Source organism: Pseudoliparis swirei, chromosome 2 (assembly GCF_029220125.1).
Source record: "Pseudoliparis swirei isolate HS2019 ecotype Mariana Trench chromosome 2, NWPU_hadal_v1, whole genome shotgun sequence".
Taxonomy (NCBI): domain Eukaryota; kingdom Metazoa; phylum Chordata; class Actinopteri; order Perciformes; family Liparidae; genus Pseudoliparis; species Pseudoliparis swirei.
Genome location: NC_079389.1, coordinates 17,161,415 through 17,183,587, shown reverse-complemented (window position 1 = coordinate 17,183,587; position 22,173 = coordinate 17,161,415). Strand labels below are relative to the sequence as shown.

Sequence of the window (22,173 nt, the reverse complement as noted above, 5' to 3'; positions counted from 1 at the left end):
ATTAGAGAACCAGATTTCCACCCTAGAATATCATTTTATTACATTTGTATGTATAGTATGTGTTTTTATCTTTATTGAAAAATTTAAATTAAAAAAAAAAGAAAAGACATTAAATAAGAACATTCTTTGTTTGAAAACTAGTGTATGGTAATGTGTATGATGGATGAAGGAATTTATTATAACAGTGAAGAAGGTATGGGTGGGGGATTAGGAGAATGAGGATGCAGCCGGTTTATACAAACATCTTTATGAGCACAGAGACCGAATCACTGACAGCATCACAGCAGGAACGAGCCGTCAGAACTGTACAGTGGTTTGTTATCAACAGTTTTTCCCCTCGGGGCCGGATCTCTCAGCTGAATCACCGCTTCCACCATTCCTCATTTCATCCATTTACCCACCCAAGCACAGAAGCTGATTTTGGAGGGCCCCCAGCGGACCAACGAGCTCAAACAGGATGACACGCTCCCGAACCTCTCTGTCGAGATGCAGGGTCACAGGTTACAGATGAAACCTGGCGGCAGCAAGCAGGGTGACTCAACCAACTCTCAATCTGACGTGATGAAACACTCAAATACTGTTATTACCAACATGACTCGTTCAAAGTCACAAAATACATCGCTGTCTCGTTGAAGTCGCGTTTTATTCCTTAAACCCCGAGACTGTAATGGTTACAAGTACTGGAACCCAAAAGCACGACAAACACAGGAATGCAGGAGGAGGCAGTTTACTCAATGTTTCAGGCAGGGTCAAAACTGGGTGGTCCGTCAAACAGGGCAACAAATCCAAAAAGGGGCAGGCAAAAATCTCAAGTCGGGTGAACAGGCAAACAGGGTCGTAACAGGCAGATCAGAACTAGTACTAGGAATTCGCTGGAAAGTTTGGCAGAGGATAAGTGGAAGTGAGGGAGCTAAATAGTGAGGGACTAATCAGGGGATGGGCTGCAGGTGAGAAGGGCGTGAGGACCAGGTGAAGGGAATGAGGGACTAACGAGGTGATCAGAGGCAGGTGAGAAGGGCGTGAGGGACTAACGAGGTGATCAGAGGCAGGTGAGAAGGGCGTGAGGACCAGGTGAAGGGAATGAGGGACTAACGAGGTGGTCAGAGGCAGGTGAGAAGGGCGTGAGGACCAGGTGAAGGGAATGAGGGACTAACGAGGTGGTCAGAGGCAAGTGAGACGGGCGTGAGGACCAGGTGAAGGGAATGAGGGACTAACGAGGTGATCAGAGGCAGGTGAGAAGGGCGTGAGGACCAGGTGAAGGGAATGAGGGACTAACGAGGTGATCAGAGGCAGGTGAGAAGGGCGTGAGGACCAGGTGAAGGGAATGAGGGACTAACGAGGTGAGGATGACAGGATCTGGAATGACAGGAGAGTTAATTAAACATGTAAGCAGGATCAATTTAACTAGGAAGGTGGGGAATTTGTGACAGAGACCAGTTGGTATTTGTGCACTTCATGTTCCCTCATGCCGATGTCGAAGGCTTTAATGAATGGGTTTTTGGTTTGATGCATAAAATAAGGTTGGTGGATAGAGAATGTCTTGTTCTACGATGTAAAGCGCTCGTGACTTTGTCGGTTGCTAACGAGTGGCTTCACAGCCTCGATGCGTCTACTGTTGTGTCGTTGATCTAACGGCAGCTTTCCTCCGCGAGCGATCGTATTCACGCTTCAAAACTCATTAAACTGGTGTTTGCGAAGATTAACAAAACGTTTTGTGTTTCATAAAGGTTTGTTTGGCACAAAGCTTATTGTCTGCTATATTCCAAAATCCACCGGAAAAATCAATGTACATTGGCTTTTTGTCCAGGGTCTGCCTCCAAAAGAAATACGTCCTCGCTGCAGCGCTCTACTGTCTACTGTGAAAAGTATGCAGAAATGTGATATTTGCAGTGTTTGTTCGCAGTGTATCACTGGATTACTTTGATGCTGAAGAAACGTTTTTTTTCATTAATTCTCTGCAGATTTATCTGATTTATAGGGTGAGTTGATTTACTCACAATGGATATCAACGATAACCACATTCTTGGATATAATATTCACCCAGAATCTAAATATCTGTTCTATGATCATATCTCTCGCCTCACACTCTCACCAATTACAGACAACTGAAGTAAATCACAGCTTTTATGATTGCAGTGTAATATAAAGCACTTAAAAGAACGATTTTCTCAGAATTAATTTTTTTGAGCAATGATTTTGTTTGTGTTTCTTTCCCCTCTTAAGATCCATTGTTGTGTTCTGAAATGAAACTCTGAAAGTCTCCATCTCCTCTCTCTCAGCTCCTTCGTGTCTAAAGTGCCCCCCTCCCCTCGGTTTTCTCTCACTTGAGACCCTTTCATCTTCTCGCCCACTTCTGTCCATTTTTTTTTTTCCCCCAGTATCTTGTGTCTCTGATTCCATGTATTTAGAGCAGAGACTTTGCCATCAGGGGGAAAGAGAAAACTGAAAAGAACTAGCTTTTGATTGGTGGATTCTGCAGGTGTGTGTGGGGGTGGGGTGGGGGTGTTCTGAGGAACACGGTGAATCCGGACACTTAAATTAACGGTGTCACCTTGACAAATCACACTTGATCTGCTGGATATGAAGCAGACAGTAATGACATTTTCTCTCTCTTTGTATATAACTCACGTAAAGTCTCCCCCTCTCTCTTTCTCTCTCACCTTCAGTCTGTCACACAAAACATTTAAAGACCGTAATGCTGAATAATATGACTGGGATAAGTCAGAAAACGAATCCCGTACCTTTTTTAAAACACACACACAACCGCTCATATTCACCCTCTAAATCTCATTTTGTAATGAGTCGCCTGCGGCGGCTCTCCATTTGGTCCGAATATTATCACCGGGGAGTTTTAATAACAGCAGATGCCAGAAAAGGGTTTGTCCCTGAGCTTCAGGGTCTGGTGGGTCTCATCGCCGTGGTGCTTAGATCACCTGTCAATCAAAAGGGTTTTGTGACGTCGTTTTTCTTAAAGGTGCCGTGCAGCAGTTTGAGTGTCTGCAGTTTGGAGGATGTTGTGTGCTGGCATAACGACTCGAAACACGTGGAAAATGCCCGTCTGGCTCTGTGCCAACATTACATTACAGAAGCTGCAAAAAAAAAAAAACTTCTGCTTTCGGATTGGAGTAAACTCATTGTTATTGTTTTACTCCTTAGCATGTCCAGTACTCATGATGTCTTTTTTTTTACCTTGATGGCTGTAAGGTAAAAATTAAAATAACTGAAATCCGACTCAATCCCTCCATCGGCTTCTCTGTCAAACCACCCCACTGCTCCCGACACGCAGCAGCAATTACTGGCCACCCTCGCTGTGTCTGTCAATCTCCAACCTCCTCGGCCTCTTCATCCACCTCCTCCTCCTCCTCGCCCCGGCTTTATTTGCATCTCTCTCACTCACTTCCCTCGTCGGCTATTTATTAGAGGAGTTATTTGAGAACGCGGCGTGAGGACGATTGGCCAGTTCCTGATGGTCAAACCTCAGACTCAACCCACAGAGGAGAGACTGTTGACAAGCAGAGGTGAAGGCCAAACTCCCACTTTCCTCCTACACCGTGACAGGCCGCCAAATGGAAGAAGAAGAAAAAAGCTTTCGCCCAGCTTTAGATTTAATGGACAATTTGACAGGTTTAAAAAGGAACCGAGACTTTCGAATAGCCGTGCTTCTTCTCTGGTGAAATATTAGACAGACTGGACCGGCGCTGCCTGCTGTTAGCTGTTGCAAGGGGGAAAAAATACAAGAATTGGATTCGACTAATAACGGCTCAGCCGCACTGAGATGGCTGTCAATAAGTAAAATACATCTATACTTTGGAAATTAACAATTAGTGAAACATTACACCTGCCAAACATGAGCAGGCAATTGTTAGAATGCTAATGTTAGCATTTAGCTCGAAGCATTGCTGTCATAAATACAGTATCACGGAGCTGCTTGCATCACTGTAGCCTCTTAGGCTACTGGTGTTTGACAGACTGTGTACTTTATTTGTAACAATTACACAAAACATCCTAAAGTGGTTATCGACTGCTAGAAAAGTTATTTTTATTCCTGAATATGCGGAGACAAAGAACTTCTGTGCAGTATTACTGTTATTACCGCTTTACTTTGAAACTTCCTGTCTGCAAAGTGGACGTGGTCACCTCTCCTCCCCAACCCGCCACCTTGATTGGAAGTTGTGTGAACGTAGTGGGAATTGTGAAAGCAGATGGGGTTATATTTGACTAATTCATATTTCGTTTGAGTTTTCGAACAAAAGATGTTCACACGGGCATATTTATTACAAAAATAAGTTAGCTTGTGTTCAGAAAGCTTCCAGATTTTGCGACTGTGTGCTGCTGAGACAGCGAAAGGTCTCGATATAAATTAATTTTCTCTGGAGGTGTAAGATAAGTGACTTGTAAAGACAATCTGGACTTTGATAAATATGGAGCGAAATAATTATTATCGGTGTTCACGTTCATCCTCTCAGCAGGGCTTTTACTTTTAACGGATGGATTTAAAATTGTTGTTGCTACTTTAAAAAATGTAATGTGATTTAGATTTCTCAATACATATTCTATATTGACTTCACACGTCAAGAAAAAAACAAAAATTGAACCATAATCAACAAACAAAACATACAACACACATCAGACTATCAAACTCAACCCCAGCATCTTCATATGTGATCAACTTAAATGAATAATGTTGAATATAAATACACACACCATGTAGAATTCTTCAAATAATGAGTACCTGTCACATCCCGGTCTCCTGTTTTCCTCGTTTAAAGTTTTCCATTCTAATTAGTTTCATTTTGGGAGACTCGTGTAGTCTCTTTTTTCAGATGATTCACTTCCTGCTCTTGTATGGTTGTGGTATAGAGCTCGATTAGTTTGATCTGCCCCTCATTACTCTTCTTCCCTTGTGTATTTATACTTTATGAGCACCTCATTGGTTTCCAGTTCATCCTCCAGCCTTTTGTTCCTTATGACTTCCAATTGTGATTGAGACCTTGCTTATATTTCTGTGTACAGAAGCCTGTTTACCATGAACAACTTTATTGTCTTGCTGCCCTGTGTTCAGAGTCTAGCTTTTGAGTTTGTCTATTGGCACCAGTGTGAAAGTGCTTTCATCTTTAACCTTCACCAGCAACACAATAAGGGTCTTTAGATTCTAAACACTTAAATATTAAGTCCTTCAAAAATATGTAATACTTTGAATTCGGTTAAGTTGTTCTTTTCAATTGTCAAAAAAACGTTATTTATTCTGATGTAGGAGTGTTTCTAATCCTTCCCCTGCAGTAAATCCAGCTTTCCTCTCACACAGACAACCACAAGTACATCATTCACTGAGTTTCTAATTGTGTTCTCATCTCTGTGCTGCTTCCTTCGTCTCTGCAGGGGTCTCCATGCCCATTCCTGTTCTGGGACTCAGAGACCACTCCAAGGTCTTCAAAGATGGCAGCTGCCTGCTGACGGATAACAACTTTGTGCTGGTCGGCTCCTTCGTGGCCTTCTTCGTGCCCCTCACCATCATGGTCGTCACCTACTTCCTGACCATCAGAGCGCTGCAGAACGAAGCCACGCTCTGCCTGGACCAGCTGGTCCCGCGGCCGAAATGGAGCACGACTTTCACCTTGAGCTTCTTGCCGCAGACCTCGCTGTCCTCTGAGAAGCTCTTCAGGCGCTCGATAAGCCGCGAGGCCAGCGGCAGGGGAAGCGGCAGCGGCCAGGGAGGCGCCCGCGGAAGCATTTCTGGTTCGCTCTTTGGACGCCGCACGATGCAGTCCATCAGCAACGAGCAGAAGGCGACGAAGGTCCTCGGGGTCGTGTTTTTTCTCTTTGTGGTCATGTGGTGCCCGTTTTTCATCACCAACGTGCTGGTGGTGGCGTGCGACCCGGCGGTGTGCGACGCTGGTCTCATGGGAGGCCTGCTGAACGTTTTCGTGTGGGTCGGATATTTGTCCTCGGCGGTCAACCCGCTGGTCTACACGCTGTTCAACAAAACCTACCGGGCAGCATTCCTGCGCTACGTCTGCTGCCAGTACGAGCTGGAGAAGAAGCCTCTCCAGCTCATACTGGTGAACACCATCCCGCCGATGGCCTACAGCTCCAGCCAGATGCCCTTGGGCGACATCGAGAAGTTACTAAACGGAGTGGCTCACTCTCGTGGCAAAGTGAAGGATTTCTCACTACCTGGACGGGAAACGGAGAAGTTCATGAAGGATAGAAGTCACGGAGGCAAGGATGAGAGCTGCGTGTGAATAAAACCGCTTCAAAGTTGATCCTGTGAAGCTCACGAATTATATAACACGTTTTGACTTCATACTGACAAAAAGCGAAAGGGTTTGAGGTTTAAAGGGCCAAAGACAAAGTGCCTCCCAGTCAGGATGTGTAGAAACACTGAGGTCATGAGTTGCCAAACCTGTCAAGACATTAAAGTCTGAATCAACGCATCAACACCAGGGTCTGAATCAGCTGAATCAAGTTAGTGAGTTCTTTATAACAACAAAACTCCTTTTGATAGCCTCAAAGTAATTAGGCAATCAGTGCTTGATTCATGGAATAAAACATGTCAAACTTTTAGAGCCTCTTCCACACTGCCAGTGGGGGTCTCAGAAAACACATTTTTCACTTCATCTTTTTTTTGATTCATCAATTTCGTCCATTCTGAGAACGGACCATGTACAAGAAATGATGTGAGACATATGGGCATAAGGTCAGTACCGAAAAAAAGGTGTCATTACTTGGACAAAAGGGTAAACAAAATGTATAACATTTGTCACGGAAGTTCCGCTGGGGTGATGTCGCGGATGAGCCCGACCCACTGGGACTCCGGACCTAAGAGGTTAGGGAGAAAAGACTCCTGCTTCCTCTGTATTTTCTGTTGAAAATAACAAGGACAAATCAATATTACGTCTGAAATCAGATGCTCACAAGATAATGCTGTTACAGAGACAACGTGAAATAATTCTATATTTGTATTTTGTGCAGATGTGAATAAATGTAAATGATTGTTGAGGTCAAGTCGGTCGACGATTATTTCCATGGATGTGTATGAAGATTGTAAAATGAGATTATATTGGCAGGAAATTGAGGATTTAACTGCATCTGTTTCCACTGTAAAGGTCCCACTCTTCAATGTGTTATTCTCCGACCACCAGTGCAGGAAATTGTCCTTTGTTCTGCGGCAGCATCACGGTTCTTGCTTCAGTTTTTACAGGTTTGTCACAAACGGTCGGGCAGTTGGTTACCACGCGTTTAAATATTGTTTTAAATGTGGATCCAATGCAGGAGACTGAAGAGGGCATCGTCTGCAGGAAGGACAGAAGATGGATTCATGCATGAATGTAGTCCTGGACCACGGATGCATTAACAAGGTGCACGCAGACCTGTAGACTTGGATTTGTAAAACGGCTCTCGACAAATCATTCAACGTTGACTTCTCTTTTTACTTTTCTTGTTTTTCAACAAACAGCCTCCTTGGTTTGAAATAAGTTCGTAAACCACTTGAAACACAAGTATTGAGAACACGTTTTTAACGTAAGTTCACAATAACTCCAACGACACTGGGACAGGAACATTGTTCTGCTGCTGAAAGTCCTCTGTTTGTTTGACCCGTCCTCCTCCACCATGAACAGTCTCTCTCTCTTTTTACACTACATGTTTACGCACACGTGTTTACATTGCTGTTGGAATAGACTACGTGTCGTAAAATGACACACAAAAAGCACAAAAAGCAAATTGTGGCGTTGTGGACCTTCGGTGAGACTGTCCTGCTTTCATCAATGCAGTCTCCAGAGAAAGTGCTTTTTGGAGTCTGGGGTATATTGTTGTTGCAGTAGGTTTGTAGCCATGTTAATATATCCATGGATCACACAGCGACTAACAGGGGACGACCAAAGGGAAGACACGGGATGAAGTAAATATGGAGTCTAAGTGGAATGTAAAGGGTGTAAAGAAGATGCACTACAAATGAGTTTGTCTTTGATAAGTGGGATGTTATGAACATGTTAATTATCCATTTACAGGACCCTGCTTCGAAAAGGTTTATGATGTTACTATGGTAATATCTTCTTTAAAAAATGAATGATAGGACCTGATAACTTTTTATACAATAAATCATATCAGCTTCACTTCATGTATATGTAATGAGAGGGCCGGAGCGTGCTCAGGGTTTATTAAGAGATATAGAGACAGTAGGATGACAGGGGGGTCTAGAAGAGCCAGAGGAAGCAGCAGGGAGGTTCTTCATCATCGTCACAGCTGTTATTTACAGCAGCAGGTAACATTAACAATCCAGAAACATTGAGCAGGGATGCATGAGCATTAGACACTTCAGCTTCTGTCTGTTCAAATGGATGGGGCGGGGTTATTCTATCTGGGACCATTACAGAGTTTAAAGAGATTTGGAAAATGGGCGACCAGTAACTGAAAGCTATAATTAAGGTAATTGTCCTCCTTTTCTTAAAAATGTGGGTGTAGGTGTGTGTGTGTGGGGGGGGGGGGGGGGGAACAGGTGTACGGCATGAGACAGTCAGGAGACAGTGGCTGAGGGCAGGTGAAGGAAATGAAACAATCAAGGACACAGAGGACACAGAGAAGAAACAGAGGAGACACAGAACAGGGCGTTACAGAAAGTGTTTTCTTCAGTGGATATTTAACATTTTGGACCAGTTTTTAAACTTTTCTACCTTTTAGACTTTACCATGAGTTCATTGTCTTTCCCCTTTGGACTAAACCGTCATGATACTACCTGGTCCTGAGCCCCGGGAATTCTGATTCTCATTTTCAACAAAACCACAGAAATGAAAACCCAGGACGTTAAAATAAAAACAAGCTGAATTTTCCTTGAACGCTAAAGGATTTAGAATCGGCCATCTTTGTATGACTGAGTTCACCAGAGAAGCGTCCAGTTGGCTTTGTTGTGTTGCTCATCCTGGTCCGGTCCCAGTCTGGTTTTTTAAATGGATCTGGACCCCCTCAGAAGACGTAGCGACTCCCTGTGTGTAGTTCTGTGGCAGCGATGTTAAGACCATCCACACCTTTCTGCTGACGTAACATTGGATCTACAAACTTGACTCTGGTTTGGAGGTGTATTTTATTTTTTTTACTATAGTGTCTATTTTGGAATTTGATGTTTTCTGGTTACAGTTCTGTTTCTTTTGTATGTCAAGTGTGTGGAAAGGATTTTAATGTTCTCATTGTTTACAAAAATCAAAGTAAAGAGATAAACTGGGGAGGAAGTGTTTTCCAGTGGATGAATAAATGTGTGTGTAGATCAGAGAACAAGAGCACAAAGCTTAATTTCCGTGTTGTTATATTTTTTTCATATTTTGAGGTTTGGGGTTCAAATATATCGTTGGTCCCTGTTTTACAGTTTTTGAAATAAAATATACATAGCCTATAACCTTAATCTATGCTTAATGGTAGTTAAGGTTTCGGCATACAATGACTTGACATTGTGGTTTTGGTTAAATATACCAGGTTGAAAGGTTCGGGGGCCGACTGTATGTCGTCAAGGTTAAACATAAACCAAAGTTAAGAACATTTTACATTAAATTTAGAACAAACAATTAACCTAAACCGAAGTAACCAAGTTGAAGGTAATAACTGCATGTGTATAGCATGTTATATATTTACATCATTATGATTCAGCCTTTTTCTTTTTTGTGCATCAGAGGCCCTGAGGCCAGGTTCTGGCCCGAGTGCCGGTGATTTGGGAACCTCCGCTGTACGCGACACAGTTCTCCGGTTCAGCCCCGAGGTTTTCGAAGTCCCTGAACCCAAATAACTTCAGATTCCCTCGAGACAACAGCAGGTTGTGTTTAGATTCACAGAATAAAGTGGATCACTGGAAGATAACCAGGCTGAAGCAGGAAATCAGAGACCGTGTTTTCTGCAGAGAAAATGGTTATTATAAAACCTGTGTTGACACTCTCCCGGTTTTTTAAACAATAACAGTCATAGAGTATTAATAATGCCTCAGTTTTAGGGCTGGAGTTTTTCTTGGTCAGAGAAAGGTTTTCAGGATTCACTGCTGTGCAATGATTCATCTACAGACTGAAATAAATTCACAGCACAAGCTGGAGAGAGAGGGTCCGATATCTTTTCCCTTCTGTCTTCTTCTGTTTAAAATATCACGGGGCACGAACTGTACAGACACACACACACACACACACAAACACACAGTAATTACAAAGTCAGCTTTCATCTGTCAATAATATAATATGATTATTTGTTGATCTCTTCATGTCAGCAGGATGTGTATCTGCCTTTGTTCCTCAGGGTTATCCTATCTAACTGGGTTGAACGCCTTAAAAATCTTCTGAGGACATTTTGGAGAGTAAAGACATTTCGTTCGGTAATTTTTGGAAATGTGACAATTTCTGAAATGGGAGGATATTATAAAAGAGGTCAAATTATTTTCAGAAAGTGGTGACATTTTAAAAGATGGGTACATTTGTGGAGTCAGGACATTTTTAGAAGTTGAGGACTTTCGAAAATTGAACATGCTTATTTTAGTGTTAGCATGTATTAGCTAATTATCAGTCAACACAAAGTACAGCTGATGCTGATGGGAATATCTGGTTAGTTTTGAAGGTATTGTGGTCGTAAATCAAAGAATTGTACAAACGCCGTGGTGTCTGAACTATTCAATTCAATTCACTTTATTTGTATAGCCCATTTTCACAAATTACAAATTTGTCTCTGAGTGCTTTACAATCTGTACACATAGACATCCCTGCCCCAAAACCTCACATCGGATCAGGAAAAACTCCCAAACAACCCTTCACGGGAAAAAAAGGGAAGAAACCTTCAGGAGAGCAACAGAGGAGGATCCCTCTCCAGGATGGACAGGTGCAATAGATGTCATGTGACCAGAAGGACAGATTAGAGTTAAAATACATTCAATGAATATGACAGAGTGTATGAATAGTTGGTAGTATAGGCATATTCCACGATGGAGACCTCCACGATCCATCAGGCAGATGGAGGTAGAGAGGAGGAGTGGGCGGAGTCTCAACAGGCATTTTCCTCGATCCAGACCTCGATGATCCATCAGGCAGATAGGATCTATGCCATCGGACCCTATGAGACGTGAAGTCAAAAGGACTCCGGGAAGAAAGCAGAGTTAGTAATGTGCAATAGAGAGATAAAAATGCATCCATAAGGAGAGAGAAAAGAGGAGAGAGGTGCTCAGTGCATCCTAAAACGTCCCTCGGCAGCTATAAGCCTATAGCAGCACATCAAGGGGCTGGACCAGGTGAACCTGATTCAGCCCTAACTATAAGCTCTGTCAAAGAGGAAAGTCTTAAGTCGACTCTTAAATGAAGTGACTGTGTCTGCCTCCCGGACTGAAGGTGGAAGCTGGTTCCATAAAAGAGGAGCTTGATAACTGAAGGCTGAACGAATGGATGTGTTGCTTGTGTTGAGGAGATCATGAAGGCTGTGAATGTCATAATCCATCAGCGCGCTTTCTGTGTGTGCAAATCATGGTCGTGAAATGTCAGTCAGGATGATTGGTGCACCTGCTGCTCCACACACACACATCATTACCCTTTAAATACACACTTATTTCCCCTTTTTTAAAGCATTTTTCTATAAATTATTCAAATAGTCAAAATCAGCAACAGAGAAGAAACTTTGCAGGATTTAAATACTTAACTTGCTGGGAAAGTTTGATCCTCCAAAGTGGGCTTACTCGCGCTAACGGAGTACACAATATGTTGTCTGTGTACTCAGTGCATGAATTATAATGTCCTTCCTTTCCTCTGAGGTACGGTCATCTTAGCCGAGGTTATCAGGGGTCAAAAGTTTTTATTCATTTTATTCATTTTAGAAAGCACAACGTAATTAAAGGATTCCTCACAAATCCCAACGGAGATAGGCAGAGGCAGAAGAGGGGATTAATTACAAATCAGAGGAAGGGAAGCAAGGAGAGGAGAAGATCGAGAGATGAGAGGGCTTTGAAGAAAAAAAGGCTCCTGACAAGACTTTAAAGAGGGGAAACACATTTAAATATGTAAAGTTCAAGGTGGAGGGGATGAGGATATGGTGGCATACAAGAGAGGTGACAAATATTACAAACTGTCAACTGTTCAATATTTCTGTTATTTCTAATGACTATTGCTACCAGAAAGTACTCATCTTACGAGTAACTGCTTTTATTACCTTTGATATGGGACATTTACTCCCACAGTGGCGTTTTATTGTCTGGATTGTTCATCAATTTGTTCAATAAGGAGGTAAATAATGAGCAAACCAGGTTATGGCGACGGCAAGCTCAGTCACTCACATGTCAACAGTTAACTCAAACACACCAACTCACCTCATAATGCATAAAAAGCCTGCGTCTTCTTTGCAGCAGTTTATATTCTGACGGGAGGATCAATGAAAGTTAATGATTACACAATATGTCACGCTATAGCTTCCGTCATTTTGGACTCATATTGTCACAGTTCAACTTCCCTTCTCTCCTGCCACTCTTCTTCTTCTTCTTCTTTATTCTGAATTGATTGTCGGTGTCTCCCCCTCGTCTCCTGGTCCCATTGTTGTTGCCATACTCTGATGATATTTTTCTGATGATGCTCTTTCCCTATGTTTTTGCTAGTTTGTCCACTTTTTCATTTCCTCTGATACCTACATGGGCTGGTACCCATATAAATATAATTGCAGTGCCTCGGTCTACTGCTCTCGAGTGCATTGACATCATTTTACCTATCAGATCCTGTGGAGTATTGGACCTACCTGCCTTCAGATTAGTGAGTGCTGACATGGTGTCACTGCAAATAAGGACTTTGCCGGGTTTCAATTCAGTTTCAATTCAGTTTATTTGTATAGCCCAATTTCACAAATTACAAATTTGTCTCGGAGTGCTTTACAATCTGTACACATAGACATCCCTGCCCCAAAACCTCACATCGGACCAGGAAAAACTCCCAAATAACCCTTCAGGGGGAAAAAAGGAAGAAACCTGCAGGAGAGCAACAGAGGAGGATCCCTCTCCTAGGATGGACAGATGCAATAGATGTAATGTGTACAGAAGGACAGATTTAGAGTTAAAATACATTCAATGAATATGACAGAGTGTATGAATAGTTCATAGTAGGCATATTCCACGATGGAGACCTCCACGATCCATCAGGCAGATGGCGGTGGGGAGGAGGGGCGGAGTCTCAACAGGACAGTGGCGTCATGAGGCAGAAATTTTGACCCAGTTTTTCACACCCAGACGATCCATCAGGCAGATATATGCCTGGTCCTCAGGGGGTCCGGACCCCCCATGAGACGTAAAGTCAAAAGGACTTCCGGGGAGAAAGCAGAGTTAGTAACGTGTGATTGAGAGATGAAAATTCATCCTTAAGGAGAGAAAAAGGAGGTACTCAGTGCATCCTAAACGTCCCGGCAGCTATAAGCCTATAGCTGCATACCAAGGTGCTGGACCAGGGCAAACCTGATTCAGCCCTAACTATAAGCTCTGTCAAAGAGGAAGGTCTTAAGTCTACTCTTAAACGAGGTGACTGTGTCTGCCTCCCGGACTGAAATTGGAAGCTGGTTCCATAAAAGAGGAGCTTGATAACTAAAGGCTCTGGCTCCCATTCTACTTTTTAAGACTCTAGGAACTACAAGTAGTCCATTTAGTGAGCGTAGCTCTCTAGTGGGGCGTAGTGTGAGAGTTTCTAGTGGGCAATATGGTACGACAAGCTCCTTAAGATATGATGGAGCATCACCAATCAAGGCTTTGTAGGTTAAGAGAAGAATTTTAAAAGTGATTCTTGATTTTACTGGGAGCCAGTGCAGAGCAGCTAGTGCAGGAGTGATGTGATCTCTTTTCTTAGTTTTAGTGAGAACACGAGCTGTATTGTTCAACCCACTCGAAGGCCAAAACAATGGCATACAATTCAACTATGTACACAGCCAGACAATTCGACATGCATTGAAATATATTTTAAAAACTAAGAAATATTCAAAGAACTCATATTCAAAAAACTACTGTTTGCCTTTCTCAACATGCTTGTAGTAGTTTAGTTGGATGATTATCTTCTTGAACTCTCAGGTTTATTACCAATTATTAACCAACAGTTGTTTTCTGCGAAGATTCAATGTAATTTCTCCGGTTTCTACTTGGATGGAGCACAACGGTGATGTACTTACTGCGCCTCTACAAATTCTGAGGGCCCTGGTCTGGATACCATCCAGCTGTTTAAGTGTAGTTTGTGATCCTGAACCATATGTTATACTACCATAATCTAATCTGGTTTTAATTAGAGCTTTGTATATATGAATTGGTGATGAAACCTCTGCTCCCCAGTCCAACCCTCCCAGACATCTCAATACATGTAGAACTGTTTTACACGTATCACTAACATGTTTAACATGGGCTTTCCATGTTAATCTTCTGTCAAAGTGTACTCCTAAAAAACAAAATGATTACTCTTTCTAATTTGTTTTCATAAAGATTCAGCTGATAGTTTTCCTTAGTTCTCCGTCTCGTAAAGAACATTACTTTTGTTTTTTTCAAATGAGAATTTAAATCCCTATTTCTCTCTCCATAATTCAATTTGTTTTATCCCTTCTTGTAGTTTAAGTTTCTACCTTTTTTTCCATAAGGCCCCATCATCCGAAAAAAGCGACCTTCCCATATTTGGTGCGACCGTTTCAAAGATGTCATTTATTGCAATGGAAAATAATAAAGGTCTTACCACACTCCCTTGTGGTGTCCCATTTTCTACCTCATATCTTCTTGACCTTTCACTTGCTACTCTTAGCATGACAATCCCTTTATTTAAAAAGTCCCTTACTTAATGAAACACTTTCCCCTTAATTCCCATTAAATGCATTTTCATCAAAAGACCATCCCTCCATTGCATGTTATAAACATTTTCTACATAAAAAAAACACCGCTGCCACAGTTTCTTTATTAACCTGTGCCTTTCTTACCTCAGCTTTTATACATAAAATTGAATATATGGTTCCCCTAGCTTTCCTAAATTCACCATACACGTAACTGTTGTTTCTCTGCATAATACATTATTCTTTTGTTTACTATCCGTTCCATGAGTTTACATGTATGTGGTGTTACAGCTGTTGGTCTATAATTTGATGGGTAACTCACATCTTTCCCTGGCTTCTTTATAGGGCCAATAGCAGCCTCCTTCCACCTTGCTGGTATGCTCCACTCTAACCTTATTATACAAGGTTAGCAACTTATTCAGCCCATCTCCAATTAATAGCTTTACCATAATCTCAAACAAATTTGATTGTTTCCTGTGGCAGTCATTTCAGCTTTATCCACTGCTCCTTTTAACGCCCCCATTGTAAATGGCACACTTACTTCATCTTCAGTATTCTCATTCCTCAAGGCCTCCCTATTTTCACAGCTTGTTTCCTCTCTAGTTTGCTATCAAACATATTGTTATTACAAAACGTCCTCTCTTACGTCCTTTTTGTTTGCCTTGTTGTCTTTCTCACTAATACTTGAGCTTTTTCTAACTGTATCATATGCTGAATGTTGTGGGTTCTTCTCAGTAACGTGGATGCCCTGTTTCTATTTCTAATTGCCTTCCACCATAGCAGTGTTTTTCTGCTGGTTTTTCCTTTACTTGTTGTATAGACTCTCGAGCAGCTGCCACAATTCCTTCTGTTATTCATTTAGAATTTCTAGAGGATATCATCACCAATCTTACTCAGATGACCATCACTCTCTTCGTTAAATCTCAGTTGGCTTTCTCAAAAAAACATGTTCTACCCCTGTCTTCTTCCATTCGTGGTGTATGAATATTTATTTGACAGAATATTGGGTTGTGATGGCTGCCTATGTTTCCTTCAGGCTCACCTTCATCACTTTGTGCCAGGTTTATTACATTCTGAAGTCTACTGACGATGATTACTCTTTGAATCTGGATTTTCTTCTTCTAGCCATTATTCTCTTTTCATTTATTTCCATAAGTGTCCTACAGGCTCTTGTCTCAACTCTTTGTAAACAAAACAAACAGCTGACATGATATTAGTTTGTACATCATATAAAGCTTGTGTTTCCACTTCAATGAATTTCCCTTCAATGAACACAGCTGGAAGATAAATGGTGACTGTCTAGAATCTGGAGTTTATCAAAAGCTTTTTAATGTTTCAGGATCGCAGCGTGCCTTCGATGAATCCACCAAGGAAAGCTTTCTGAGTAAACAAATATAACAAAAGCGGATATCAGACTAAACCCGAGGGCACGTTGGCTGGAGAAGATACTGCGAAATTGATCCCAAACATTTTCCTCATTTACTGTCTCCTGATCCTTTCCTCTCGGGGTTTCCCCCATGGAGAATTATATTTGAGATTTGCTTCAGCAGGTTTATTGATCAGCATCTGCTGCTGTTTTTGCTCCATTTTTCACCTTGTTTACAGCAAGGCGACGATTTACCGAGTCTCATCATCGGCCACAGCGGATTGATCCGTAAATTAATGAAAACACTGCTCACTGCAAAGTTATTTTAAATGAACAATCGACTCATCTCCACGGTATTTGGATTAACGACATCAATCCGGCGTTGAAATATGTCGTGTTTGTAAAGTTTAGTAACTGTAAATTTCATCTTGCATGCGTATGTGTCAAAAAAACAGCGCAGGCCGGGTACAGCCAGACAGTTTGCCAGGCTGACACATGGAGACAGACGACTACTCACGCTCACCCACGGGCAATTTAGAGTTTAGAGGCATCATTAAACTCAACCTCTGTTTTTAGAAAGTGGGAGAAAGCCGGAGAACCCAGAGAAAAAAACCCACCCTGACAGGGAGAACATGCAAGCTCCTCTCAAAAGAGCCGCTCAGCCCTCTAATTCAATGTTGTAATGAAATGTTAAAATCAAAAACTGGGAAACGGTCCTCAGAGCAATGAGATTTCGGGAAGAGGCTCGAGGACATTTTTTAAGTGGTGATTATCACCTTCTTTTTTTAAAATGTAGAACATCTCTCCATGTGAACATGTTTCCTTAGAGAGAACTCCTCCACAGACAGACTGACATGCTTTAATAAAACAACGCATCTAAACAAAGAGAGAAAAGAAAGCGCTCGCATCGCTACACCGAATCCCCGGTGGGCGTGCGGCTGTGGGTGTTGCGTGAGGACATGTTGGTGACTTTCTTTGAGTTTATTTTCATTTCAGCTCCACGCAAGAGCAAAGCTGGTTCTCTGTATCCATCATCAATATTCTTTCTGATTGATTAATTGCATCTTCAGTCTTTATGCATCAACAACTAACCAGAGGAACCCAGTTCTCACTGCCGTGCTTCAATCCAATAACATGTGTAACATTTCTCGTTTCAGACTTCTTTGGTGACTTTGAGGATTAAAACATCAACGTCCATGTTGAAATTAGAGTTTTTAGTTGCCTGGTTTAAAGAGAACTGTTTAGCCCCACATGACTCTACAGATGGTCCAAACCAAAATACCTCAACAAATATGTAATGACTCCTCATGAATTTTGTCATGTACAATTGTGTTACTCATCATTGAACGCACTTATTGTAAATCGCTATGGTTAAAAGCGTCAGCTAAATGACATGTAATGTGTTCCCCTCCGGCTGAACTGTATTCTCCTCGGTGATCCTCTTTTCTTTCCCTCCGATTTCATCTCACGTCCAACCATCCCTGTTTACCCACAATTCATAGCGTTACCACACACCTGTGTCTCTCAAGCACCTCCTGGATGAATAAGGCCCTGTGAAATATAATGTTCGTTTGAGGAAGAAAAACATGAACGTTACAAAAAGACATTATTTTATTTTATATTACATGCTTTAATGGGCATTGTTGGAGGGCACCTGAGATCTAAGATGTGTATTGCCAATAGCTGCTTCTCTGTAATTGTTGTGCATATTAAAATGAAAATAAAAACATCTTAAAAGACAGAATGAGACAAGGAAACGAAACAATTAGGAAAGAGGGAAGACGGAACGGAAAAACGAAAGAAAGAAAGCAACAAGGACAAAAACTTAAAACGATAGAAAAACAGAAGTTTGTGCACGCAGGTGCTGATGTGACCAGACCCCTGCATAAAGAGAAGAGAGAGAGGTTGTCATGGTGACTCGCTATTCAGTGGTGTTGCACTGGATGCTGGGAAACGATGCATATTTGGCCCTGTAAATAAAGAGAATTAAAACAAAACATCACCTTAGAATTTAGAGCGCAAACACAGGTGCAGTTATTTTAAGTGTCTTATTCTAATAATATACATATAATAGTACGGTAAACGGCAGAACACAAGACCGAGAGTCAACATGCTCATAGCTCTGGATGCACTTTAGCTGCTTCATATGCAATGCCCAAAGGCCTCCTATTAAAGCATTTGCTAACTAGAACGGGCACTCGGTAGAGCGCATTCCTTCGCATATCACAAGATTGGGCATTGAATTATGAACATTTTGGCATTAGTTGCATTCCAATTGGACACAAATGTATCGTGCTATGGTAAAAAAAAAGATGTTGACCTTTCCATGACCTTGACCTTGACCTTTGACCCGATTGATCCCAAAATCTAATCAAATGGTCCCCGGATAATAACCAATCATCCTACCAAATTGCATGCCATTCAAGAAGATTTGACCTGTTCATGACCTTTGACCTTGACCTTTGACCCGATTGATCCCAAAATCTAATCAACTGGTCCCCGGATAATAACCAATCATCCCACAAAATTCCATGCGATTCGGTTCAATACTTTTTTAGTTCTGCGAATAACACGCATACAAATAAATAAATACACGGCGATCAAAACATAACCTTCCGCATTTTCAATGCGAAGGTAATTATAATAATTTATTTAAATGTAATTCTTTCCAAACAGCTTCACCCTGTGCCACACGCAGGAGTGAACATTCAGTGAGAGAGAGAGAGGCTTCTGTACGGGACAGAAAGCTGCCGTCTCAAAAGTTTGTGACAGCGTGAGAGACGATGCTGAATTCTTCCCGTCCGTCATCACAAGTTAACCCCGGGAGCGTTCGCTAAATCAACCTGTTAGTTGGTCTTCATCTTTGAAATCGTATCTCAACACATACTGTGGATAAACACTTCCAATAATGCCGGAATCTAGTCCGAGTGTAATGTTTTCAGCTGATTCTGCTGCCCCAAGTTGTAATGGGCTCATCGCTGCCCCCTGTGGGCAGGGAGCAGAACACACTCTCTGCACGTTGCAGGGTTTCAGCGCTTTTGTTTCTCAGCGTTTGTATTCTTTATATTTTGGCCAGTTCATTGTAATTTGGACATCTTTTGCACAATTTCTGCATTTCCCCCCCTTGAAAAATTATAGATGCAGTTCAATGAATCTGCATCGTCTCTTCATTTGTTTTTAGAGGCTGAAACTGAGTTCAATAGAGTCAACACACAGGGACTGACAACGAATAACTGATATTTCAATTCAAGTGTAAAAACTGTTTTTTGTTTTGTTTACGAGTGTAACTGGTTTTGCCTGCTCTTATTTAACCCTCCTGTTACCTTAGGGTCAATTTGACCCCATTCAATGTTTAATGTCGGTGTCCTTTCGGGTCAATTTGATCCCAGGCTGTTTTTCACTGTGTCAAACATATAAGAAATATCAACTTTTTTATATATTTAAAGGGCTATTTAGGTAGTCAACAAACAAACATAAAGTACCTCACACTTAAACTTGGAAAACAATATTAATTCTAATAATTTTCTGTAGGTTTTAATTGCTGGGGTCAAATTGACCCCAAGAGTAAAATATGTCAGTAAATATAAAGGTAACAGGAGGGTTAAACATTGAATGGGGTCAAATTGACCCTAAGGCAACAGGAGGGTTAAAGCAATAAAGCAGGAGAGTTGTGTACGTGTTTGATCCCTTGCCGTATATTCTGTGTCTTCAACCTCTCGGCTGTTTGTGTTTCTTGACACAAACAGAGCTGAGTATATGTTGTGCAAAATGAGATGGTGACACGAGAGCCTTCAACTGTTTCATATTTTATTGGATACACACACACACACATACAGAGACAGAGAGAGAGGGAGACAGAGAGAGAGAGAGAGAGAGAGGATTCATTACAATCCCTAGCGAGCTTAAGTGAAATTGTTAAGACTCTGATGTTCCTCCCCTGAGTCTTCCTCCTCTGAGTCTTCCTCCCCTGAGTCTTCCTCCTCTGAGTCTCCCTGCTGACCCATTCACCTGCGTATCAGCGATCCGTCTCACAGCGACTACTTTGCCCGACTCTCTCCGTTGGCGTGGCGGTTGTAGCTTTGTAGCCATTACTGTCTGTTAACTTGTTTAGCTGGAGCGACCCGTCTCTCTGTCGGAGCCTCGTTCTGGTGTTGTTCCTCAGTCTGTGGTGTTCTGCTGCAAAATATGTAAACAAACATGTTTTATTCTTTCGTTAACCAAATGTAACTCAAGTAGTTTTTATTTTCTAACTAACAAACAACAAGGGCGACCATATAGAGTAATGGAGGTAAATAAGAGTCTCCGGCTATGTGAGCCTGTGCTCGGGCACAACAGGGCTGAGTTAAGACATTAAAGACACACCAACAGTATGTCTCACTTCTCATTTTGAAAAGAAGACCAAAAAATAAATCAGTTTTCTTGGCTGCTGGTGCTTCGAGTGAAACTTCTCCAATAAGAAAATCTTGCAGCAGTCACATCGTCCTAACGTGGACAGTTTTTGCATAACGACCCGCATAATGTAAGTCAGGCTCGGCTTTCTTTTCGGCGACATGTGTATAAAGTTGGAGTAAAATTAACAATCTAAAGGGGCGACGGATACGATATGATGCCTGTGGGGAGAATGTTGCGTTTCTGCAGCAAAAGATTTAGGATACTGATAAAACTGCAGCAGAAGAGGAAAAAGTACAACATTTGTGATGTTTCAAAGTAGAGATTAAATCAAAGCCTGGAGAGCATGTGAAGGACATCAGGAGATAAAACCGGAGGACGATACTGTGTCTTTATCACAGTCTTCTGTTCGCTTAGAAGTTACTGCTGCGTCTGGTTTTCATCTTCAAGAAATGCATCATTGTTGATGTACAATATGAAATATGCAGATTCTTGTATATAAATAGGTGACATCTTGTCAGTGGTGGTAGAGGTATTGAGTGTCTTTACTTTTGTAAAAAAGCACTAATACTTCATGCCCTCAGTGGAGACAACTACGGTGGGTTGGCGAAGACCCGCCCCTAATCCGTAGCTGATTGGCGAACGACAAATAAAGATAACATTAAGACTAGAAGTAGAAAGGCCCGAGAGGAGCGAATCAGCTGTCGATGTTTAAGGTTGAGCGAACTTCAACTCCTTTTATACTTTTGAGTGTAGTTTAATTTACCGCAATGCATCATATTCTACAAGATATGCATCGATCGACCTGCGCAGATTTCTATAAAAGTCTGTCTCATGAGCTCATGAACATGTTCTGCTTCGTCATCACTCATTTCCAGCTGATCTAAGAGGCTTTTTAAAGAGTTTATTTTTGCCAGAAAAGTAAGAGAATTCTCTCGACACATAAGAAACACTTCATCCCTTAGTTTACAACAAACATTCAATCAACAAATCGAGAAATATGTCATTTGAAAAGTAATTAAAGCTGATAGACAAATATAGTGGAGTAAAAAGTGTGTTTGCCAGAGTAGAATCGTAAAGTATAACTGAAATACGAGTACCGTGATTTTATTCTTAATTTTACCTATTTTTAAACAGGCTTCGTATGGGGCAATGTTTGGATGCCATGCCGGGAGCTCCAGACGCTGCGTAACACCGAGGGAAGCCGAACATTGCTCATTTTCACATAACACCCACAGCAGGCTACAACGAAATAAAGCTGGTGGAAAATTCCCCTCGGTACACATGAGCAAATATTCTTGGTTCCATTCCTCCGCCGCATATCTGCTAACAATGACATGAAAGGGTTCTCAACACTGTAGGAGTAAAACATATCACATCATATTGTGGGCTGTGCACATTGTGATTCAAGCCAATCCGTCATTTTTTTCTGTCATGAACTGAACGTCGGCCAACATGCGTCGACACATCACCGCTTCAAACGGGACTCTGATCTCAGGGCAAAACCATCCACACCTGCAAATTAAACAAAGGAACATATTGTTATATTGTTCTTTAATCTGTGAACTTCAGTGGTCATTATATCAGGAACGTGGCTGAGATACTGGCTCAGGTGAAAGAGAAACAGGATCAACAGGTCATGG

The 22,173-nt window shown here is 41.7% G+C and overlaps 1 protein-coding gene across 1 annotated transcript in view; it reads left to right on the top strand.

Annotated features, from left to right (window-relative positions):
• Positions 1 to 7,577, top strand: part of LOC130205434 (5-hydroxytryptamine receptor 2A-like) — a 47,268-nt gene extending 39,691 nt beyond the window's left edge. Inside the window, exon 3 of the mRNA XM_056432808.1 lies at positions 5,380 to 7,577. Coding sequence (XP_056288783.1) covers positions 5,380 to 6,242 — 863 coding nt within the window. The 3' untranslated portion in view covers positions 6,243 to 7,577. The remainder of the gene's footprint in view (positions 1 to 5,379) is intronic.
• Positions 7,578 to 22,173: the final 14,596 nt, after the last annotated feature.